This window comes from Lepus europaeus, chromosome 15, assembly GCF_033115175.1.
Source record: "Lepus europaeus isolate LE1 chromosome 15, mLepTim1.pri, whole genome shotgun sequence".
NCBI lineage: Eukaryota > Metazoa > Chordata > Mammalia > Lagomorpha > Leporidae > Lepus > Lepus europaeus.
Window position 1 is genome coordinate 57,277,949 of NC_084841.1, and position 25,387 is coordinate 57,303,335.

The following is a 25,387-nucleotide window of genomic DNA, read 5'->3' on the forward strand; positions in this document are numbered from 1 at the left end:
AATGCCCATCCCTGATGTATTTTTTGAATATATTTTATGCTTTTTCGTTGTTGTTTGTAAAGGCAGCAAAAGTTTTATGTACATGCATATACACACAAGCATGTTCATATTGTCAATCAGATTTTTTAATGTAAAGATGTCTTAATGATGTGATATATTTATTTGAAGAGAAACAGTTAAGCGATATGAATTGATAATTTTTTATAGATTTTTTAAAAATGATCTTATTTATTTATTTCAGGCAGAGTTATAGACAGAGAGGGGGAGAGACAGAGAGAGAGGTCTTCTGTCTGCTGGTTCACTCTCCAAATGGCTACAGCTGCTGGAGCTGGGCTGATCTGAAGCCAGGAGCCAGCAGCTTTTTTTTTTTTTTTTAATTAATTTATTTATTTGAAAGGCAGAATTACAGAGAGGCAGAGGCAGAGAGAGAAAGGTCTTCCATCTGCTGGTTCACCCCAGGTGGCCACAGCAGCTGGAGCTGTGCCAATCCAAAGCCAGGAGCCAGGAGCTCCTTCTGGGTCTCCCATGTGGATGCAGAGGCCCAAGCACCTGGGCCATCTTCCAGTGCTTTCTTTCTTTCATTCTTTTTTTTTTTTTTTTTTTTTTTAAAGATTTATTTATTTGAAAGTCAGAGTTAGAGAAGGAGAGGCCGAGAGAGAGGTCTTCCATCTGCTGGTTCACTCCCCAGATGGCAGCAATGGCCGGAGCTGTGCTGGTTTGAGGCCATGTGCTTCTTCCGGGTCTCCCACGCCGGTGTAGGGGCCCAAGCACTTGGGCCATCTTCTACTGCTTTCCCAGGCCATAATCAGGTTGTTGGATTGGAAAAGGAGCAGCCGAGACTCAAACCGGCGCCCATACAGGATACCGGCACTGCAGGTGGTGGCCTTACCCACTACGCCACAGTGCCGGCTTCTACTGTTTTCCCAGGCCATAAGCAGAGCTAGATTGGAAGAGGAGCAGCTGAAATGCAAACGAGCACCCATATGAGATGCTGGTGCCACAGGCAGAGGCTTAACCTACTGGGCCACAGTGCCAGCCCCTACAGATTTGTTTGTTTGAAAGGTAGAATTAGAGAGAGAGAGAGAGAGAGAGAGAGAGAGAGAGAGAGAGCGCGCACGCGAGCTTGAGCTTCCATCTGCTGGTTAATTCCCCAAATGGCTTCAATGGTCAGGGCTAGGCCAGGTCAAAGCCAGGAGCCTGAAATTCCATCAGGGTCTCCATTGGTGGCAGGTACCCCAAGTACTTGGGCTGTATTCTGCTGCTTTCCCAGATGCATTTACAGGGAGCTAGATTGGAAGTGGAGCAGCTGGGACTTGAACCTGGGTACATATGGGATGCCAGCATCACAGGCAGAGGCTTAAACCTGCTGAGCCACAGTGCCAGCCCTGGTAGAGTTTTCTAAACTGACATTATGGAAAATTACAAATGAGAAAAATCTGTGGTAATGCACTTATAGTGGAATTTGTATTCTTTCCATTGAGATTTGTTTTTTTCCTCCTACTTTAGCTATAGTGAATCCTGCTGGCTCTGGAGTTAGATACTTATTTGAATTTTAGCTTTATTCCCTTACTAAGCTGTGTGACTTTGGCCAGTTTAATTTATCTTTTTATGTCTAATTCCTCATCTGTAAAATAGGACTAATAATATCTGTCTCATTGGTGAAGATTAAATGTGAATCACATTTAAACTAGCTTATGAAAAATGCTATGTGTCTAACAAATGTCATCTCTATAAATAAATGTTGTTAATTATATATATATATTTTAATTAAGAGGAGGGCATTTTGCTTGGTGCTTTGTATCTGTTAGGTAATTCTCTCAGCTGTGGGAGGTAGAGGTCATTGTTAAATAGTGACCTCTGTTAAACTGTTAAACATGACCCATGCTCATGTAGGTTTTTGTTTTATGTCTGAGGGAAGGACATGTGTTCTGAACTGATACCTTCTAAAATCTAGGCCTCTAGAAATGTTGTGCCTTACAGAATCTGTTTAATTTGACTTATTTTGGAGAACTGAAAATTAAACATTTGCTTCAAGAACTTTATAAAATTCAGAGTTTCTGTTCACTAGAGGGTAAACAAGCTGTATGAATGTTATTATAAATTTTTAGTAAGCTAATGTTGTTAGAGGGCATTAGTAAGCAGGATTTTATATACTGAACATTTATCCAGTCTCAGTCACTTTAGTTTTTAGGAAATATGCTACAACTTTCTGATGCTCAGTTTATAGAATTTCCCCCCGAATTAGGTTTATTAGGGGTAGGAGTGATAGTAAAGCATTTGTAGTGAATGTAAATGTGAACTGTGTATTGGAATATACTGTGTTTGAAATTCATTAGTATTTCTAACATCAAATTGAATCTGTGTGCATACAGAAACAGTGGAAAAACAAATATGCCCTAAATGAAAGTCAGAGACCACTAGATCGTTCAAAAATGACTATGAGAGACTTCATATATTACCTACCAGATAACAATCCAATGACGTAAGTTAAAATTTATTTCTTTTGTAGATCTTGAGGTTATATAGTGATTTAAGTAGCACATTCAGAGTGCAGTTCATGTTTTCTAAAAGCATACTGACAAAATTTGTAGCATATCTAATATTTCATTAGGGAAAACTTAATAACATTAAGTAACTATTTTCTGGGAATGATAAATGATACTCTTTATCTCTGAGATTAAAAGTAAGTTTCCTTTGTTCTATTAAAAACCAGGTTTAGTAAAAACAACTAGGCCACTTTCCTTTCTCTAATCAAGATTGCAATTTCCATCATATACTAGGACCTGATCTAAAGTGGTAGTTTAGTTTTGTGCCCTACCTCATAATTAAATACAGTGGCGATTTGATGAACGAATCCTCCAAGAACAAAGCTTCTTTAATCAGCGTTAGCCTTGGCAGAGTGGGGGCAGAGCAGCCAGCAAGTTTACAATGAATCTTACTGTTTTTTTGTTGATGAGTTACCAGGTAGAGGTAGGAACAGTGGCATGTTCTTCTGTATAGGCCAGGTCTTTGGCCCAGTTGAAGCCAGACACCTAGGTTTTGAGTTGTTTGATGTCTAATGCTGGAGACAAATCAGCTAGGTTGCTTCATGCCTTGGGACCAGGAACATCCTTTCCTAGGAGTTAGAGGGTAAGAGCATTTCCTGCCTATGAGCTAACAAATTATTTGTACTATTAGACAAATTCTTGACTGAAAAATTGGTTTTGGTTTGTGCCATTATTAGTAAAGTGCTATAGTATATTATACAAAAGGAAGTTAAAATAATTTGTTTTGTGCCTATAGATAGAATTGACAAGATGTAAATTAGTAATTTAAAAATGTTCTGTTATTTATATTTAATAGTTCTTCACTGGAACAAGAAAGGAAAACTGAAAAATTACCACCATCGGTCCAAACAAAAGAGTAAGCTCTAATCTTATTTTTTTTCCAATATATTCCTAGTACAGGGACATTTAAAAAAATATTTATTTATTTGAAACAGTTACAGAGACGGAAGTCTTCCATCTGCTGATTCACTCCCAGATGAAGCTGCTGGCTCCCTGGCTTCGACCTGGCCCTTGTGGCCATTTGGGGAGTGAACCAGTGAATAGAAGACCTCTTTCTCTCTCTGCCTCTGCTTGGCCCTCTCTTTAACTAACTTTCAAATAAATCTTTAAAACAAATAATTTCTTATTTATTTTGTTTGAAAACTAGCATGATACAGGGAAAGAGAGGGAAGTCCTTCATCTGCTGGTTCACTCCCCAGTCAGCTGCAATGGCTGGGGCCGATGTAGGCTGAAGCCAGGAGCATTGAGCTCTATCTAGATCTCCCACATGGGTGGCAGGGGCCCAAGCACTTGGGCCATCCTCTGTTGCCTTCCCAGGTGTGTTAGCAGAGAGCTGGATCAGAAGCAGAGAAGGTAAGACTCAAACTGGTGCTCTGCTATGGGATTACAGCATTGCAGACAGTACCTTAGCTTACTGTATGATAATACCAGCCAGTGTCATAATTTTGAATTCATAGTTTTCAGGGAACACCTCTCATAGCTATATGAATTAAACCGTCTTTACTTTGGATAGGCAAGAGAATAAGAATGCTCCTGATGCTGAAGGTAACGAAGAACTGGAAGAAGAGACAGATGATGGGCCGTTACTGGTCCCACGAGTGAAAGTGGCAGAAGATGGTTCTATCATTTTGGATGAAGAAAGGTGAGTTGAAAAAGAGAAAGAGGTGTGGATTCATAAGAATCTTTGTCTAATCAGAGAATTCTGATTTTGTCCATCATTGTCACTTAGACCCTGGTGTTTGTATTTTGTATAATGAATATTGTAGATAACAAAGTTGGTTATATTCATTTATAATGTGTAGCATTCTTTATAATGTTGTGTTTTGTGTAAGGTGAAACTGCTGTGTATTAACCTAGCCATTGTATTACTAATTTTCTTGGTAATTGAATTGAGCTACTGAATAATCATGTCCTGTGCTCCACTGGGGAGAAATTTCTTAGACTGATTCAGTTCTGAGCTCAGTGTCCAAGTTTTCATATTTACCAAAGTCATATATGCAATGAAACATACACTTAACATTTTCTGACTTTTCTTTTGCTAAGGTCTGATTCACTTTCTGGTTTCTAAGTCATAGCATTAAATTTCTCATTTTTGGTATGATGGGATTTAGTTATTTATTTTTTTTGACAGGCAGAGTTAGTGAGAGAGAGAGACAGAGAGAAAAGTCTTCCTTTTCTGTTGGTTCACTCCCCAAATGGCTGCTATGGCCAGTGCAGTGCCGATCTGAAGCCAGGAGCCTGGTGCTTCCTCCTGGTCTCCCATGTGGGTGCAGGGCCCAAGCATTTGGGCCATCCTCCGCTGCACTCCTGGGCCACAGCAGAGAGCTGGACTGGAAGAGGAGCAACCGGGACTAGAACCCGGTGTACTGGCGCCGCAGGCGGAAGATTAGCCAAGTGAGCCATGGCGCTGGCCAGAATTTAGTTATATTTTAAAGTTTGTATTTTTAAGAAGGATTAATTAGTTAAATTAGAGGGATAGAAAGTCTTGACAGTTTATGAAAAATTTTATAGCATTTAGATTCTATGATAGTGCAAATATCATATAAATTCCATGATGATGCAAATATAATATTGCTAATAATGATTGTTTTTGCATAATTTTTCCACTAGTTTATGATGATGATTTTATTGGTTATTAAAGGAGTATTTAATTGCTTTGTCTGCTGGGTTGTGAAATGTAAATATAAAATGCTTATATTTCTCATTATCCTCACTGTGCCTATCACAGAACCGCATGTTGAATGTAGGAGATATAAGTCAATAAAAATATTTTTTTTAGATAGCCCAAAAATATTTTGTGAATTTTATGTTACTGTTTAGAATTTTGAAAATACATGGGTGCGTTTGTTTCTGCCTCCTGGGAATCACATTTTAAGTGAAAATTGGCATATGCTTAGAAAATACACATATTTCAAGTGTTTTACTTTTGAAATGACTACCATGGTAAATTTCAAAATGAAACTATTTAAATGTCATTTGCCTTTGCCTCCTCACTTGTTTTCAGTGTGGACTTGTATGAAAATTTGTTTGTTTCAGTTTGACTGTAGAAGTTTTAAGGACAAAAGGCCCCTGTGTCGTTGAGGAAAATGACCCTATATTTGAACGTGGTTCTACAACTACATATTCCAGCTTTAGGAAAAACTATTACTCTAAACCATGGTCAAATAAAGGTAAGTAATTTTCATTTGAAATTATGTGTTACTTGTTTAAATGAAATGAATTACTTGTTTCTGAATTAGTCTCCCCTAAGCAAATAAAATGTGAACTACCACGTTGTTTTCTCTCCAGCTAATTTTATAATTTTATTTGCATCTCTCTTGTCCGCACCATGAACTGTATCTCTGACTTTATCTTTCCATTTAAAAGGTTGTTTTTTCTTTTTTTATAATTATTTTTATCTTATTCCACCACAGAGAGAGATCTTTGATCTACTAGTTCACTCTCCATATGCCTGTGACAGCCAGGGTTGGGCCCAGCTGTAGCTAGGAGCCTTCCAAACTCAATACAGGTCTCCTGTGTGTGGCAGGAACTCAAGTACTTGAGCCATCACCTGGTGCTTCCCACCCCACAGCAGGAAGCTGTATTGGAAGCAGAGTAGCTGGGACTCAGACCAGGTACTCTGATATGGGGTGTGGGCATCTTAAGTAATATCATTAACTACGGTGCCAAATACCTGCCCGAGAAATATTTTTTTTAAGGATTTATTTATTTGAAAAGCAGAGTTAGAAGGAAGGAAAGACCGAGAGAGAGAGAAAGAGAGAGATATCTTCTGTCCTCTGGTTCACTCTGCAAATGGCTGCAATGGGCTGGGCTGGGCCAGACTGAAGATAGGAACACAGACCTCCATCTGGGTCTCCCTCATGGGTGACAGGAAACTGGGGCCATCTTTTCCTGCTGTCCAAGGCATATTAGCAGGGAGCTGGATCAGAAGTGGAGTAGCTGGGACTCAAGTTGGTGCTCATATGGGATGCTTGCACTCATATGGGGTGCTAGTCCCAGAAATAACTTTTTTTTCCCCTAAGGTTTGTGTATTTATTTGAAAGGCAGAGTTACAGAGAGAAAGAGGGAGAAACAGTTGAAAGGTAGAGTTAACACAGAGAGAAATATATATGCTGATTCACTTCTCAAGTGGCTGCAACGCTCAGGGCTGGGCCAGACTGAAGCCAGAAGCTTCATCTGGGTCTCTCACATGGGTGCAGAGGCCCAAGTACTTTGGCATCCTGTGCAGCTCTCCCAGGCACATCAGCAGGAAGCTGGATTGGAAGTAGAATAGCTGAGATTTGAATTGGTGCCCATATAGGATGAAGGCATTGCAAGTGATGGCTTAGTGCACTATGCCACATCACTGGCTCCAGAAATCTTTTTTTTTTTTTCCCACAGACAGAGTGGATAGAGAGAGAGAGAGACAGAGAGAAAGGTCTTCCTTTTTGCCGTTGGTTCACCCTCCAATGGCCACCACAGCCGGCGCACTGCGGCCAGCGCATTGCACTGATCCGAAGTCAGGAGCCAGGTGTTTCATCTGGTCTCCCATGCAGGTGCAGGGCCCAAGGACTTGGGCCATCCTCCACTACACTCCCGGGCCATAGCAGAGAGCTGGCCTGGAAGAGGGGCAACCGGGACAGAACTGGCATCCCGACTGGGACTAGAACCCGGTGTGCTGGCGCCGCAGGCGGAGGATTAGCCTATTGAGCCATGGTGCCGGCTGTTTTTTTTTTTTTAATTATTTTTTAATTTGCTTCAATTAGTTGAAAGGCAAGGTGGGAGGAAAGAAAGATAGATAAATAGATATAGATATAAGTATCATTCATCTGCTGATTCATTCCCCAAATTTTCATCACAGCCAAGAGTGGGTCAGGCTGAAGCCAGGAACTGGGAACTCATCCAGGTCTTTTTCCTGGGTGCCAGATTCTCAAGTACTTGAGCTGTCACCTGCTGCTGCCCAGGGTGCACATTAGCAGAAAGCTGGAATTGGAGGTGGAGCCAGGACTAGAACTCAGGCACTCTGACATGGGATGTGATCGTCCCAAGCTGTGTCTTAACAGTGTCACCAGGCCGGCGCCGTGGCTCAACAGGCTAATCCTCTGCCTTGCGGCGCTGGCACACCGGGTTCTAGTCCCGGTCGGGGCACCGATCCTGTCCCGGTTGCCCCTCTTCCAGGCCAGCTCTCTGCTGTGGCCAGGGAGTGCAGTGGAGGATGGCCCAAGTGCTTGGGCCCTGCACCCCATGGGAGACCAGGAGAAGCACCTGGCTCCTGCCATCAGAACAGCACGGTGCGCCGGCCGCAGCGCGCTACCGCGGCGGCCATTGGAGGGTGAACCAACGGCAAAAGGAAGACCTTTCTCTCTGTCTCTCTCTCACTGTCCACTCTGCCTGTCAAAAAAAAAAAAACAAAAACAAAAAAACAGTGTCACCAAATGCCTGCCCCAGAGATCTTTTTAAGAATTAGCTTTGGGGGGCCTGTGCTATGGCACAGCAGGTTAATGCCCTGGCCTGAAGCCCCGACATCCCATATAGGCGCTGGTTCGAGACCTGGCTGCTCCACTTCCAATCCAGCTCTCTGCTATGGCCTGGGAAAGCAGTAGAAGATGGCCTAAGTGCTTGGGCCCCTGCACTGGCAATGGAGACCCAGAGGAGGCTCCTGGTTCCTGGCTTCGGATTGGCACAGCTCTGGCTGTTGCGGCCATTTGGGAAGTGAACCATCAGATGGAAGACGTCTCTTTCTGTCTGCCTTTCCTCTCTCTGTGTAACTCTGACTTGCAAACAAAGAAATAAATCTTTAAGAAAAGAAAAGAATTAGCTTTGGGCTGGCCCTGTGGCATAGAAGTTTAAGCCTCTGCCTGCAGTGTCGGCATCCCATATGGGTGCTAGGTCATGTCTCTGCTTCTCCACTTCTGGTCCAGTTCCCTGCTAATGTGCCTGGGAAAGCAGCAGAGGATGGCCAAAGTCCTTGGGTCCCTGCACCCATGTCGGAGACCTGAAAGAAGCTCCTGGCTTCAGTCTGGCTCAGCTCCAGCCATTGTGGCCATTTGAGGAGAGTGAGCCAGCGGATGGGAAGATATTTCTTTTTCTCTCTCTCTCTCTCCTTCTCCTTCTCTCTCTATCTCTGCCTTTCAGATAAGTAAGTAAATAGTTTTTTTTAAAAAAGAATTAGCAACATGGTAATTTTGGCTGAACTCTTCCTCTCTGTCAAATGACTTTTTGAAAAAAAAATATCATTTTAGTGAAAAATAAGCAATATTTTTTTAAGATTTATTTTATTTATTTGAAAGGCAGAGTTACAGAGACAGAGATAGAAGGAGAGATGTATCTTCTGTTGTCTGGTTCACTTTGCAATATCTGGTTCACTCTGCAAATGGCCACAATGGCTAGAGCTGGGCCAGGCTGAAGCCAGGGGCCCAGAGTTTCTTCTGGGTTTCCCATGTGGATATGGGGGCCCAATTACTTGGACCATCTTCTCTACTTTCCCAGGCTCATTAGCAGGATGCTGTATCTGAAGTGGAGCAGCTGAGAGGTAAACCATTGCAGGCCACAGCTTAACCTGTTATGCCACGATACTGATCCCACCAATATTTCTGATGCTCATAATATTCCACTCAGTATTGTATGATAATTTTTTATAGGTTAACAATTACGCTGTTAGAAAAAGTACATTGTACTTATTGCATGGTGTTGTTGTTTATTGTTTACTTTTTAAAAAAATATAATTTATTTATTTGAAAGGCAGAGTGACAGAGGGAGAGCCAGAGAGACAGGAAGAGCATCTATCCTGTGGTTTACTTCCCAGATGCTGGCAACAATTAGGGCTGGGCCCGGCCAAAGCCTGAAGCCTGGAACTCCAGCTGGGTCCCCTTGTAGGTGGGTTGGGTGGCATGTGCTTGGGTCATTGTTGATTATCTCCCAGGCATATTAGCAGGAAGCTGTATTTGTAGACACTAAGTAGCCAGGATTTGATCCTAGGCAATGAATTGGAATGCATGTGTTCCTAGCTGTGGTTTGACCCATTGGGTCACAGTGTGACTGATAATTTTTCTCAAGAGACTTTGAATGAGACCGGATAGTCAGAATGTCTTTTTAAAGTTTTCAGCTGCTTTGTGATGAGAATGCAAACATTTTATATTATGGTTTTTTTTTTTTTTTTAAATTTGAGGAAGGTGTTTTAGATATTGCATAAGATTGCTTCTAATAAAATAATTTTTAATTCAGAATATTTGCTTATGTAAGGTTTTTTCCTCTGAAATATTTACAAGATTGATTTTCAGGTATTCTAAATCTTTTGTCTTTACAGAAACGGATATGTTTTTTTTAGCCATCAGCATGGTAGGAACTGACTTTTCTATGATTGGACAGCTTTTTCCCCACAGAGCAAGAATAGAAATTAAGGTAAAGTAAACCTATTACATTTGTTGATTGGAAATAGCCCGAAAATTAGTGACAAAGTTGTTATTACTATTCCCTTTGTTTTTTTCCCGTCACGATTATGTTTTTGTTAGCTTTTTCACTCTTCATTACTTGAAACATAATGGAATATTTTTCACTTCTAATACAGGTGCAGTCTCCTTTAAACTATCATGTTTTCTTACTTATATCTTGCCCACTTCTAAAATGAATTTGAGAGGATACCAATGAAGGGCATTGAAATTAAAATAAGAGACAATAAAGAGGGAAGATAAATGCACTGGTGTACTTAGGTTCAGAGTAGCTTTTTGAAGACAAAATGTATTTCTGAGTTTCCTAGGCAGGTATAGAAAGAATGCTGTGTCCTGTAGTGCTCAGTATCTGATGTCTTGCTTTCCTAGCACACCTTAACTTTGAGGACAGCCAATGGCACTGTTGGCAGCCGAGGTGCTATCAGTTCCAGCTGTAAATGCTGCAGAGGAAGACCTTCTCTGCTTCATAGTCTCTTTGCTGGAAGCTGTCACACTGTGTTGTTGTAAGGCACTCCCAATTCCTAGTGAGATCTTTTCCCAATCATGGCCTTTTCTCCTCATTTCACATTCCCATCATGTTTATTACATTAATAAAAGGAATCATTGGGAAAGACAAATCTTTTTTCCCCAATTAGACTAGGTTTGGGTTGGTTGAAGACATTATCTAGGAGGCATTGTATGATATAGTGGGATAGTCTTACTGTATTTCACATGAAATGAGAAACATTCTTCATGTTCATTTTCTAATTGGTAATCTTTGATAAAAGGGGAAGAAAATGAGAAATTGAGGGTTTAGGTGTCTGATGATCTAAGTAATTAATGATAAATTTGTTGCTACCCTATTGTCTTCAAACATCATTTGGATTCTTCCCCTAAAAGCTTAATGTGGTTTCAGCAGGTCTTTGGGCAAAGTGTAGAAAAGTGAAAATAGACAGTATTTAAGGTTAGTGAATTACATCACACTGATTGTCAGATGCTGAACAAACATTGTATTCTTGGGATACATTCCCTTTAGTCATATTGTATTTTTCTTTTTATGTGTTCCTGAATTTTATTACATTTTCTTGATGAAATTTTGCAGTTTTGTTTATGAGGGTTGCTTTACGTTCTTTGTCCTATTTGAATTGAGGATCAGGCAGATCATATAAAATGAGTTGGAAAGTGTTCCCTTTTATTTTTTGGAGAATGTGTTTCAGATCATTACTATTTCTCCTTTATTGTTTGATATAATTCACCAGTGAACCTTCTAATACAGCACTTTTCTTGGGAAGAGGGTTTAGATTATAAATTCAATTTCTTTAAAATTTCTTTAATATAAATTAGAACATTCAGATTGTTATATCAGATTTGATTTTGAATTTTCAGGCATACAATTTTCATCCTGTTCCATTATTATTTAAAATATGTTTTATTTGTTTTTATCTACTTGAAAGAGATGGGGGTCTGAGGGGCAGAGAAACATGGATATCAATGTTCAATATGCTGTTTCATTTCTCAAATGCCTGCAACAGCCAGGGCCAGGCCTGGTCAAAGATAGGAGCCAGCAACTCCATCTGGGTCTCCATGAGGGTGACAGGGCCCAAGTACTTGAGCTGCTGCCTCCCAGAATGTATTAACAGGAAGCTGGATTGCAAGTAGGTAGCAGGGACTTGAACTCTGATAGGGGATGTGGGTGTGTCAAGCAGCAACTTAATCCACTGCCCACCATGCTGTGATCATTTTCATGTTTTAAGGAGCTAGTGATATTCCAATATGAGTGATAAATTTGTATTTTTTAAAAAGATTTATTTATTTACGTGAAAGTCAGTTACACAAAGAGAGAAAGAGAGGCAGAGAGAGGTCTTCCATCTACTTGTTCACTCCCCAGTTGGTCACAACAGCAGGAGCTGTGCCGATCCGAAGCCAGGAGACTAGAGCTTCTTCCAGGTCTCCCATGCCGGTGCAGGGGCCCAAGGACTTGGGCCATCTGCTTTCCCAGGCCATAGCAGAGAGCTGGATTGGAAGAGGAATAGCCTTGACTCGAACTGGCATCCAAATGGGATGCCAGCACTGTAGGCGGCAGCTTTACCTGCTACACCACAGTGCTGCCCCTGATAAATATGTATTTTTGCTCCACTTTGAGAGAGAGAGAGATCTTTTCCATCTGCTGTTTCATTTGGGTCTCCCACGTATTTGGCAGGGGCCCAAGCACTTTGGCCATCTTTTACTGCTTTCTCAGGCGCAGTAGCAGGGGGTGGTTCAGAAGTGGAGCGGTTGGGACTTAACCAGCACCCATATGGAATGCCTGTAGGCAGCAACTTTACATGCTGTGCCATGAGACTGGTCCCACAAAATTTTAATTAAATCAGATAAACATTTCAATACCATATTGATTGTTCACTTTTTTTTTTAAGATATGTATTTGAAAGGCTCAGTGACAGAGAGAGGACAGAGATCTTCCATCTGCAGGTTCACTCCCCAGATGGCTGCAACTGCCACAGCTGGACCAGGCTAGAGCCAGGAACCATTAACTTTATCTGGGTCTCCCCATTTGAGTCCCCATCAGGACTCAAGTACCTGAACCGTCAATTGTTCCTTTCTTGGCACATTATCAGGGAGCTGGATCAGAATAGAGTAGCTGGAACTCAAACGGGAATTCCAGTATGGGTTGCTGGCTTTGAAAGCAGCAGATTAATTTGATGCACTGCAATGCCAACACTTGCTTGTCCATTTTTTATTTATAAATTTTTAATTTATTTGAAGGGAGAGAGAGAAACAGAGACAGAAAGGCAGCTCCTATCTGCTCATTCACTCCTGGAATGTCCACAGCAACTGGGGTTGGGCCATGCCTCAGCCAGGAGCCAGCAACTCAATCTGGTTCGTTGTTTTTTTTTTTTTTTTTTTTTTTTTTTTTTTTTGACAGGCAGAGTGGACAGTGAGAGAGAGAGAGACAGAGAGAAAGGTCTTCCTTTGCCGTTGGTTCACCCTCCAATGGCCGCTGCAACTGGCGCGCTGTGGCTGGCGCACTGCGCTGAACCGAAGGCAGGAGCCAGGTGCTTCTCCTGGTCTCCCATGGGGTGTAGAGCCCAAGCACTTCAGCCATCCTCCACTGCACTCCCTGGCCATAGCAGAGAGCTGGCCTGGAAGAGGGGCAGCTGGGACAGAATCTGGCGCCCCAATCGGGACTAGAACCTGGTGTGCCGGCGCCGCTAGGCAGAGGATTAGCCTATTGAGCCACGGCGCCGACCTCAATCTGGTTCTAACATGTGGGCAGTAGAGACCCAAGCTCTTTTTTTTTGATAGGCAGAGTGGACAGTGAGAGAGAGAGAGACAGAGAGAAAGGTCTTCCTTTGCCGATGGTTCACCCTCTAATGGCCGCCGCGGTAGCGCGCTGCGGCCGGCGCACCGCGCTGTTCTGATGGCAGGAGCCAGGTGCTTCTCCTGGTCTCCCATGGGGTGCAGAGCCCAAGCACTTGGGCCATCCTCCACTGCACTCCCTGGCCACAGCAGAGAGCTGGCCTGGAAGAGGAGCAACCGGGACAGGATCGGTGCCCCGACCGGGACTAGAACCCGGTGTGCCGGCGCCGCAAGGCGGAGGATTAGCCTGTTGAGCTACGGCGCCGGCCAAGACCCAAGCTCTTGAGTGCACCTCCCAGAGTGAATATTAGCAGGTAGTTAGAACAGGAGTGGGGCCAGGACTCTAACTTAGATATTCTGATATAGGATTTGGCCATTCCAAGCTGCACTTGGCCAAATGTCTGCCTCCTGTTTATTTTAAAAATCCTGAATAGAAATTTTGTATATAATTTGACAGACTGAGTGTGCATATATTGTGTATATTGTGTATATATACATACAACGTGAGGTGTATGTGCTTACGTGTATATAACATTTTTAGTTTTGAATGAGTGTCTAGACTGAGATGAAGCCAGACCTCTCTTTTAAGTATATTTGTAGAATATAATGTCACTGCTCCTCTTGCCCTTATTAAGGTGATATAGAAGAGTCTGATGTGGTGCAGTGGTTAAACTGCCACCTGTGACCCTGGGATCTCATATGAGCCCTGGTTTGAGTTACAATCCAGCTTCCTGCACATGTGCCTGGGAAAGCCCAAGTGCTTGAGCCCCTGCCTCAAGTGGATGGAAGCTCTCTGTCTCTCCCTCACTCTCTAACTCTGCCTTTCAAACAAATAAATAGTTCCTTAAAAAAATCACCAACTGAAAATTTCTAATAAAGTTTCATCTCAGCTAAGCAGAAACACTGGCATTGGAAAATTCTTATGCCAAAGAGCTATTATCCATGCTAGTATAATTTTCAGGTTTATAAATTAGTCAAACTGAAATTACCAACTGCCCACCATAGAATGATTTTTTTTTTTTTTGGACAGGCAGAGTGGATAGTGAGAGAGAAAGAGACAGAGAGAAAGGTCTTCCTTTGCCGTTGGTTCATCCTCCAATGGCCGCTGCGGCTGGCGCACTGCGCTGATCCGAAGGCAGGAGCCAGGTGCTTCTCCTGGTCTCCCATGGGGTGCAGGGCCCAAGGACTTGGGCCATCCTCCACTGCCTTCCCGGGCCACAGCAGAGAGCTGGCCTGGAAGAGGGGCAACCGGGACAGAATCCGGCGCCCCGACTGGGACTAGAACCCGGTGTGCCGTCACCGCAAGGTGGAGGATTAGCCTGTTGATTCACGGCGCCGGCCTAGAATGCATTTTTTTTAAAAATAAAGTACAACAGGAATGAGATTTGTTTTAAAATTTAACATACTCTCATCCTTTGTTTTCAAGATTTATTTATTTATTTGAAAGGCAGAGTTACAGAGAGGCAGAGGGAGAGAGAGAGTCACACAGAGAGATCTTCCATCCGCTGGTTCACTCCTCACTTGGCTGCAACGGCCGGCGCTGGGCCGATCTGAAGCTAGGAACCAGGAGCTTCTTTTGGGTCTCTCACGTGGGTACAGGGGCCCAAGTACTTGGGCCTTCTTCTACTGCTTTCCTAGGCCATAGTAGAGAGTTGTATCGGAAGAGTAGCATCCAGGACTTGAACTGGTGCCCATATGGGTTGCTGACACTGCAGACGGCGGCTTTACCAGCTATGCCACAGCATAGGCTCTGTTCCTGATTCTAACTTCTGCTAATACACACCCTGGGAGGCAGCAAGTGATGGCTCATGTGATTGAGTCTTACTTTAAACATGGGAGACCTGCATGGAGTTCCCGGCTCTTGGCTTTTGCCTGGCCCAGTCCTACTTGTTGAGGGAATATGAGGAGTGAACCAGCGGATGTGACATCGCTGTCTATTGGTCTGTCTGTCCCTTTCTCTTTCTCTCATTGTCTGTCTTTCAAATAAATAAAATAAAAATTTAAAAGATTAGTGGTTAGAGTCTTAGCAGTTCCTTTGTGTGCGCACGTGTGTGTGTGTTTGTGATTTTTTTCATGTCTTTTTTGCAATAAAAATTTTATTTTTGTGTATGTAGTAAAAACTTAAGGAACACTGATGTAGAAGGAAGAGATGGGCTGATTGTTCTCTCATCCATATGTGTGTGCTTGATTAGACATCGCAAATACACTTATGCCCTCAGACTTCTTAATGACTTTAGGACGGATTGAGCCATAAGCCTTAAGTATTTCCATCTGGGTGGAGAAAATCTGGGTGAAACTGAGGTTAACGATCTGTGGTGCCAAGGAAGACATAGGAAATGTGACTGACAAAAAATTCTGAAGATAAACTTGGCCTGCTTTGAAACTTTGCTTAGTTGTATCTCTACAGTCTCTTCTCTGTGCCACACTTGAAATATACTAGAATGATGTGAGACGTTTAACTGATATGATTATTTTAGTTGTTAACCTTATTATTATTTTATTTTATTTTATTTTTTTTGACAGGCAGAGTGGACAGTAGAGGGAGACAAAGAGGTCTTCCTTTTTGCCGTTGGTTCACCCTCCAATGGCCGCCGCGGTAGGCGTGCTGCGGCCGGCGCGCCGCGCTGTTCCGATGGCAGGAGCCGGGTGCTTCTCCTGGTCTCCCATGGGGTGCAGAGCCCAAGGACTTGGGCCATCCTCCACTGCACTCCCGGGCCACAGCAGAGAGCTGGCCTGGAAGAGGGGCAACTGGGACAGAATCCGGTGCCCCGATCGGGACTAGAACCCGGTGTGCCAGCGCCGCAAGGTGGAGGATTAGCCTACTGAGCCAGGGCGCCGGCTTGATTATAATTTTAATGTTTCCATGCTTGTTGGCTTTGTTTTTCTCTGTCTTCTGTAAACCCAACTTCCATTGTCAACTCATGCTTATAGGTAATGCATAAGGAGAAGCAGGAAGCTCCGTATTAGTATTTCATCTTCCTTTTTTTTTTTTTTTTTTTAAATTAATGATTTAACAGGTAACTTCTCTCTTGGCAAAGAACTATCATTTAGTAGAAGATAATCTATTATTCATTAGAGTTTCACTTTAATGTTTACTATTTCTTAAAAAAAAAGATCTTGTTTAATGAGAGAAAATTTCTATAGCTTTTTTGTTGTTGTCGTTAACAGAATAAATTTAAACGTGAAGAGAAAACAAATGGATGGAGAATAGATAAAGCCTTCCGTAAGTATTAAGACCTCTTTTATAGCATATCATTAAGAGGGCCTAAAAAAAGGACCAGTGTTTTGTCTTAGGCTCCATTGTGTTTTAGATTTGTTTTGTCCCTATATTGGTGTAAGAATATGAGTGAAACTTCTTCTATTTATCAGTATGGGTCTGGCAGTTGCTACAAATCTGTAGGCACCGGATTAGCCAATAGAGCAGGTGTGTAGACTTCTAAGTCTAAGAGGTTACAAAATGATGGATGATACTTTTTCTAACTATTCTTTACTCTGAAGGAACTATATTCTAGGAGTTAATTGTTTCTGGATGATAGAGTTCTGTAGATGGTTTTTTCAGTAGTCAATCATTTTACTTCATCAGCTATGGTACCACCTGCTGTTTGCTAGTCACTATTCTAGCTTGGGAGCAGATGACAATTCTGTTTTTAGATTTTTTTTTTCAGCCAGGAGCCAGGAGCTTCTTCACAGTCTCCCATGTGGGTGGAGGGGCCCTAGGACTTGGCCATGTTCTACCGCTTTTCCAGGCCATAGCAGAGAGCTGGATCAGAAGTGGGGCGGCCAGGACACTAGCTGGCACCCATATGGGATGCTGGCACTGCAGGCAGCAGCTTTACCCACTACGTCACAGTGCCGGCCCTTAGATTATTATTATTTTTTTTAATTTATTTGTTTGGCAGATAGAGTTTATAGATAGTGAGAGAGAGAGAGAGAGAGAAAGGTCTTCCTTCTGTTGGTTCACTCCCCAAATAGCTGCTACGGCCAGGGTGGCCGATGCCATGCTGATTCAAAGCCAGGAGCAGGTGCTTCTTCCTGGTCTCCTATGTGGGTGCAGGGGCCCATCCTCCACTGTCCTCCCGGGCCACAGCAGAGAGCTAGACTGGAAGAGGGGCAGCTGGGACTAGAACCCAGTGCCACAGGCGGAGGATTAACCAAGTAAGCCACGGCGCCATCCCCCTTAGACCTTTCTCTCTTTCACTGTCTACAACTCTACCTGTCAAATAAAAAAAATTATTTAAAAATTTTTTTGGCCTGCGCCGTGGCTTAACAGGCTAGTCCTCTGCCTTGCGGCGCTGGTACACTGGGTTCTAGTCCCGGTTGGGGCGCCGGATTCTATCCCGGTTGCTCCTCTTCCAGATTATTTATTTATTTATTTATTTATTATTATTTTTTTTTTTTGACAGGCAGAGTGGACAGTGAGAGAGAGAGAGAGAGAGAAAGGTCTTCCTTTTGCTGTTGGTTCACCCTCCAATGGCCACCGCGGCTGGCGCGCTGCGGCTGGCGCACCACGCAGATCCGATGGCAGGAGCCAGGTGCTTATCCTGGTCTCCCATGGGGTGCAGGACCCAAGCACTTGGGCCATCCTCCACTGCACTCCCTGGCCACAGCAGAGAGCTGGCCTGGAAGAGGGGCAACCGGGACAGAATCCGGTGCCCCGACCGGGACTAGAACCCGGTGTGCCGGCGCCACTAGGCGGAGGATTAGCCTATTGAGCCGTGGCGCTGGCCCAGATTATTTATTTTAAAGTCAGAGTTACAGAGACGCAGAGGCAGAGAGAGATCTTCCATCCACTGATTCACTCCCTAAATGGCCTCAATGGCCGGAGCTGAGCCGATCAGGAGCCAGGAGCTTCTTCCAGGTCTACTATGTGGGTGCAGGGGCCCAAGGACTTGGGCCATCTTCTGCTGCTTTCCAAGGGCATAGCAGAGAGCTGGATCAGAAGTGGAGCATATGGGTTGCCGGCATATGGGATGCTCCTATGTGGGATGCCAACATTGTAGGTGGTGGCTCAACTCACTCTGTTGCAGTGCTGGTCCCCAAGGACTTCTTAGTCATCTTTGTCTTTAAAAAAATGATTTATTCTTATGCATAGTTCAAAGTGTAGTTTTCATTTTGACAAAGAATATACTTTTGTAACCACCACCCCGACAGTATATAGAATGTTTTCATTATTCCTGAAGGTCCCTCCTTTTCCTTTCTAATCAATCAGATGTCACCCTCCTAGCACTTTGATTAGATTGGATTAGATTAGTGTGTTCTGAAAGATCTTACTCATGGAAGCACAGGGTATGTACTCTCCGTGTTTGGTTTTTTTCACTGTGTTTTTGAAATTTACCCATCTTACTGCTGGTAGTCGTAGTCGTTCCCTTCAAGTTTGTTTTATTGATGAATAATGAACTATTGTGTCCTTGTTTACCAGTTGCATTGCTAATGTACAGGCCCACTTGTTTTTGATGTTGTGTTATCTAAAAAAAATAAAAACTAGAAAGTTTCCTTTTTTTTAAAATTAAAAACTTGAAAGTTCTTTTCCTTTTTTTTTTTTAAACAGAGGAAAAGCGCCCTTTTGACTTCGATTTTTTTGCTCATTTGCTTCAGAAAGTTCTTGCTGAAGAAGAGAAAAGAAAACAAAAATCCGTTAAAAACAACAGTTTAAAGGAGAAGAAAGCTTCCAAACCACGGAAAAATGTAAAAGGTATGAATTTTGATAGAAGGGGTGCTATTTTACTTAGCTGTAATGGGCGTGAGTATTGTCCCTCAGGTCTTTAGAGGGCGTGGAAGCTCTAGAAACTAAGATCATCCTGGCATTCAGTTGGAGAGGATTAATTTTACTTAGGTTTACTAGTTATTTTAGTTATTTTTTTTAAAGATTTATTTATTTATTTGGAAGTCAGAGTTACAGAGAGAGAGAGAGTTATCTTCCATCTGCTGGTTCACTCCCGAAATGGCAGCAATGGCCAGGGCTGGGCCAGGCCAAAGCCAGAAGTTAGGAGCTTCTTCTGGGTCTCCCATGTGAGTACAGGGTCCCAAGTAGGACCAAGCACTTGGGCCATCTTCCACTGCTTTCCCAGGCACATCAGCAGGGAGCTGGATTGGAAGTGGAACAGCCAGGTCTCGAACCAGCGCCCATATGGAATGCTGGCATCATGGGTGACAGCTTCACCCACTATGCCACAATGCTGGCCCCAGCAGCTCCCTTTTAAATTTTATAATAGAGTGATGGGGCTAATTTCTAGTGTCTTGAGCAAGGGGTAGTAAAGACCATCAGAATCTTGGAGTGTCATGTTTCATGTTTTGTTATTTAGTATATTTTCCTCTATAAATGAATCTGGTATAAGATTCTAATATTTAACAAAATGGAGCTCTAATAACTGGAGTTTGACTAGATTATATTTGAGCAAACTTACTTCTGAAGGTTAATATTGACTTGTATGAAGATTCAAACTGATTTGTGTAGGTTTATCTATTTTTAGGTGTGTATTTCCTTAACTGAACTCTTATCTATGAAGATAATATGTAGGTATAATCATATATATAATTTGTAGAATCTGAGGACTATAGGGCACCTTATATGTTAGCTGGTCCACATGTCACTATTTTGTCTATTTGTTTTAGTCACTGTGAAACAACCCCAGAGATCCTGTTACTTTTCCTGGTGGTTGCACAGTGTTAGTGGCAGAGGCTGGACTTAAAAACCTAAGACTCTGAGAACCTTTACTGGGGTCCTTGAGACCACTCTGAGGTTTGATTATTTGCTAGAGGATTTACAGGATTCAACACTGTCTGCCTGGTACCTACCAAAATTCCAGATTCTGGAAGGAAACGATTTGTTATTAACCATAGTGAGAAATCAGGTCTTAACAGCTTGGGTAATAGAAACCATCCCTAAAATTAAGTTCCCTGAGAGCTAAAGGATTAGCCTTTCAAAGGATAGCAGTCAGGCTTCCTGTCCTGTAGTAACTCTTTTGTTGCACAAAGCTAGTTTAGAATTTCTTTCTTTTTTTTTTTTTTTAAGTTTTTGACAGGCAGAGTGGACAGTGAGAGAGAGAGAGAGGCAGAGAGAAAGGTCTTCCTTTTGCCGTTGGTTCACCCTCCAATGGCCACCGCGGCTGGCACGCTGCGGCCGGCGCACCGTGCTGTTCCAAAGGCCAGGTGCTTCTGGTCCCCCATGTGGTGCAGGGCCCAAGCACTTGGGCCATCCTCCACTGTACTCCCTGGCCACAGCAGAGAGCTGGCTTGGAAGAAGGGCAACCGGGACAGAATCCGGTGCCCCGACCAGGACTATAACCTTGTGTGCCGGTGCCGCTAGACGGAGGATTAGCCTGTTGAGCCACGGCGCTGGCCTAGAATTTCATCTTCTGGAGTGTGGTGCCTGAATCTTTGAAAAGAAAGTATTGATAATTGCAATTATTTCATTCTTTAGTTAATTTTTTACTTATTATACATAATCCTAGGAGATCAAAATAGATATATTAATTCCTCTTGTAATTATGTTACAGGTAGCATGAGTAATTCACTGTATCTAAATGTAAGAACTTTTCAGATATGTTGTTATGTCTCAGAATTTAAAATTTTTAATTATTTTCAGAACAAATCAAATGTTACTTTTTCAGCTTTAAATTCTTATTTTGGCTTTTTGAACAAAAGATTGAATTTTCTTACATTTTGAGATTAGATCTTTTCAGTGAAGATATTTGATAAGCATGGTTGTGAAATTAAGCTTCTTTTGATTTGAATCCATAATCCATTTTGTGCTGCTATTACAGAATACATGAAACTAAATTATTTTTAGAGGACAGAAATTTATTTCTCATAGTTTTGGACTGTGGGAAGTCTAAAAGCTATCATGTGGCCTTCTTACCACATCCTCGCAAGGCAGAGAGAGAAAGAGGGAAAAGGAGAGGCAGGAAGGGAGGGGGAGAGAAGGACCTTTCTGAATGTCCTGATTACCTTTTAAAAATTTCTTCTGAGTTGTCTCTATGGTGCAGTAGGTTCATCCTCTGCCTGCGGTGCTGGCATCCCATATCGGCGCCAGTTCTGGTCCTAGCTGCTCCTCTTCCAATCTAGCTCTCTGCTATGGCCTAGGAAAGCAGTGAAAGATGGCCCAAGTGCTTGGGCCCCTGCACCCACGTGGGAGACCAGGAAGTAGCTCCTGGCTCCTGGCTTTGGATTCGCCCAGCTCAGGCTGTTGCGGCCATTTGGGGAGTGAATAGATGGTTGGAAGAGCTCTTTCTGTGTTTCTCCCTCTCACTGTCTATAACTCTACCTCTCAAATAAATAAATAAATAAATAAGCTTCTTCTTAGTCCTATTACAATAACAATTTAATTTCGGTATGAGTTTTCACAGGAGGAAAAGCATTCAGACCATAGCAGGTGTTTCCAAGGTGATTTCTGATTTGTTTTTTATTCATGTTTTCATCTTTTGATATAGTTGATTATTAGTATGTCTTTATGGGAAAGGCACTAGAAATTGTTCTTATTATTAAAGAATTATTTATTTGAGAGGTAGAGTTACATAGCGAGAGGGAGAGACAAAGAGAAAGGTCTTCCATCCTCTGGTTCACTCCCCAGATGGCCATAATGGCCAGAGCTGGGCCGATCTGAAGCTGGAGCCAGGAGCTTCTTCTGGGTCTCCCAGGCGGGTGCAGGAGCCCAAGTGCTTCATCTTTCACTGCTTTTCAACGTCATAAGCATAGAGCTGGATTAGAATAGGAGCAGCCAGGACACAACCTGCACCCATATTGTATGCCACCCCCACAGGTGGAAGCTTAGTCTACTGTGCCACAGTGCTGGCCCCACTAGAAATTATTTTAAAAAATTGTTAAGGCCGGCGCCGCGGCTCAATAGGCTAATCCTCTACCTGTGGTGCCAGCACACCAGGTTCTAGTCCCAGTTGGGGCACTGGTTCTGTCCTGGTTGCCCCTCTTCTAGGCCAGCTCTCTGCTGTGGCCCGGGAGTGCAGGGGAGGATGGCCCAAGTCCTTAGGCCCTGCACCTGCATGGGAGACCAGGAGAAGCACCTGGCTCCTGGCTTCAGATCAGCGTGGTGCGCCGGCCGCAGCAGCCATTGGAGGGTGAATTAACAGCAAAAGGAAGACCTTTCTCTCTGTCTCTCTCTCTCACTGTCCACTCTGCCTGTCAAAAAAAAGTTAAAACAATTGTTTACTGAAAAACAAATAATATGGAAGATAAAATCTTGACCACTGTCTTCTGTCTGTCCCTGAGAGCTAATTTCTTCAGATTTCCCAGGAATAACTGGTTCTAAACCCATTTTTATGCATATAAATTTACGTATGTGTCTTTGAGTCTATATAATTGCTTTTCTTAAAGATTTATTTTTTAGTTATTTGAAAGTCAGAGTGATGGAGTGGGGGAGTGCTTCCATCTACTGTCTGACTCCTGAAATGGCTGGAAAGGCCAAGGCTGGATCAGGCTGAAGCCAGGAGCTGGGAACCCCATCCTGGTCTCCCACATGGTGGGACATCAGCTGCTTCTTTCTCAGTGCATTAGCAGGGAGCTGGGTCAGAAATGGAGCAGCTAGGACTTGAACCAGCCCTCTGGAACAGGATGTTGGTTTTGTAGGAGGCAGTTTAACCTGTTGTGCCACAAAGCTCTCCACTCCATGTAGTTGTTTTTAAGAAAAATGAGATCATTTATATTCTTCTACACTTGACTTTTTTAATGCAGCAGTGTGTTCTGAGATCTTTTACATTGCTACATTGTAAAAGTACTTGTGCTGTTAGTGGCAGTGTGACTTTTTATTACATGAGTTTATTATAATTTATTTTGTCATTCCCTGCTAAGCATTTTAGGTTGCCTTCCATTTTTTTTCCTTATAGGAATAATACCACGGAAAGCATCTTCTCTTTTAACGGTTTTTTTGTAGGTCGTTTGTTTATAACAATTCTTCTTATTTTCAGTGAAAAAAGTTGCCAGTGAAGCAGTGATTGATGAACCAGAGGAGGAACCAGAGGAGTCAATGAGTACTTCAGTGTTAGACAAAGAAGCATCTCAAGAGGATGCTCAGACAGTGGAAGAAGAGTCTTCGGTCTCAGAACAGAGTTCAGAACAGGTTGCATTAGAACAAGACCTAAATAAAAAAAAAAGGAGAAGGAAGAATCAAGATGAAACTAATAAACAAGAAGTAAAAAATCTCTCAGGAAATGTGACTGATCAATCAGGTTCTTCTAGAGGGGAAAAACGCAAGAGTAAGTTTCTTAAAATCTTATATTTTAGTAGCCTGTGTTACTCGAGTATAGTAATATAGCAGATGACTTTAATACTTTAGTTCTGGATAGTAGCAGTTAATGCCTATTTATTTGCTTATGGTACTATACTAACTCATGGTACTATATTAAGTCATTTTATTTTTAATTAAAAAATATTATAAAAACATAAGTAAACAGTGGTGCAAGATTATATTTTCAAGTTTGTTTCTGAGATATGTCCTTTGTGTTAATATTAACAGTTGGTTAATAAATCAGACTTGCATGTTCTCTGTCTACAAAGCCCATATGGGTTAATTTTTATAAAACATAAGTATTCTCATTGTTTTTTACTTTTAGAATGCAAACATAGTTACATTTATGAGTTCTACAGGATAATGGCTGAGCTGAAGGCGGTGTTTTTCTTTATTTTTAATTTTTCTTCATTGGAAAGGCAGAGAGATAGAAAGATGGGACTTCTATCCACTGATTCACTCCCCAAATGCCTTGCAATGGTTGGGGGTGGACTGGATCTGAGCTGGAGCTGAAACCAGGAGCCAGGAACCCAATCTAGGTCTCCCATGTGCTTGGCAGGGACCCAGCTGCTTGAGCCATGCTATTTCCCATGTTGCACAGTAGTAGGAAACTGGAATCAGAAGCAGAGCTGGGACTTGAACACAGTTACTACAGTATATATGGGATATGAGAGTCCAAAGTGGTATCTTAACTGCTAGGCCAAATGCCTGTCCCACATGCATCATAATTTTAGTTCCAGTTTTCCACAAAGTTTTGAAGTATACTTATCAAGGTTGCTTAATCAAGATAAATTTAATAAAATAATTTTTTAACATTTTTAAAAATTTATTTTAAAATTTATTTATTTATTTGAAAGGAAGAGTTACAGAGAGGGAGAGGCAGAGAGAATCTTCTATCTTCTGGTTCACTCCCCAAATGGCTGCAACAGAGCTAGGCCAATCCAAAGCTAGGAGCCAGGAACTTCCTCCAGGTATCCCTTGTGGGTGCAGGAGCCTAAGCACTTGGGCCATCTTCTACTGCTTTCCCAGGCTATAGCAAAAAGCTGGATTGAAAGTAGAGCAGCCGGGTCTTGAACCAGTGCTCATATGGGATGCCAGCACTGCAGGCGGTGGCTTTACCAGCTATAGCACAGCGCCAGCCCCGTCCCTGATTTTAATAAATGAATCACTGTAGATGTTTTAGTATGATTTATATTTATATTGATATTCTGCTCTTTTGTGGCTTAGAGTTAAGGATGTTATGTATGACTTAGCATGATGATTCAGAAATCAAAGATTTTGCTTTATTTTCTACAAATATTTATTTGAGATGAAGAGAGAGAGAGCTTCCTCTACTGGTTCACTTCCCAAATGGCCACAGTGTCTGGGACTGGGCTACATGGAATCCAAGTGCTGGGAACCCAGTCTTGGTCTCCCTTTTGGGTAGCTTGAGTAGTAACTGCCGCCTCCCAGGGTACACTTTAGCAGAATGCTGGGGTCAGAAATTGAACGCAGTCACCCTGATGTGGGAAATGGGTGTGTCACCTTGCTTTAAATCTAGCTCTTTTATTTACTAAGTATGACATTTGTCAATTCACTTAAGATCTCTGAACTCAAGTAGTTTTTCTCTTTGATTGAGTCAATCCTCTTAATAGGATTTTTCAAGTATTAAATGAGAAAAAGCATCTCAGGGACTTGTAGAGTTCCTGTCACTTGGTAAGGTCTTGTCAAATGATTGCTGGCATTGTGTTATTAATTATTATATTTCTTTTATTAAATATTTATTTTATTTATAAGTCAGAATTAGAGAGAGAGAGAGATCTTCCATCTGCTGGTTCACTCCCCAAGTTACCACAATGGCA

The 25,387-nt window shown here is 42.4% G+C and overlaps 1 protein-coding gene across 2 annotated transcripts in view; it reads left to right on the forward strand.

The window, feature by feature from the left end:
* BDP1 (B double prime 1, subunit of RNA polymerase III transcription initiation factor IIIB) overlaps nucleotides 1-25,387 on the forward strand; it is a 106,313-nt gene that overhangs the window by 3,543 nt on the left and 77,383 nt on the right. For both annotated transcript variants that reach the window (XM_062212217.1, XM_062212218.1), the window contains exons 3-10: nucleotides 2,373-2,482; nucleotides 3,343-3,402; nucleotides 4,060-4,188; nucleotides 5,583-5,716; nucleotides 9,832-9,926; nucleotides 16,478-16,532; nucleotides 18,858-19,001; nucleotides 23,227-23,514. In XM_062212217.1, coding sequence (XP_062068201.1) covers nucleotides 2,373-2,482; nucleotides 3,343-3,402; nucleotides 4,060-4,188; nucleotides 5,583-5,716; nucleotides 9,832-9,926; nucleotides 16,478-16,532; nucleotides 18,858-19,001; nucleotides 23,227-23,514 — 1,015 coding nt within the window. The remainder of the gene's footprint in view (nucleotides 1-2,372; nucleotides 2,483-3,342; nucleotides 3,403-4,059; nucleotides 4,189-5,582; nucleotides 5,717-9,831; nucleotides 9,927-16,477; nucleotides 16,533-18,857; nucleotides 19,002-23,226; nucleotides 23,515-25,387) is intronic.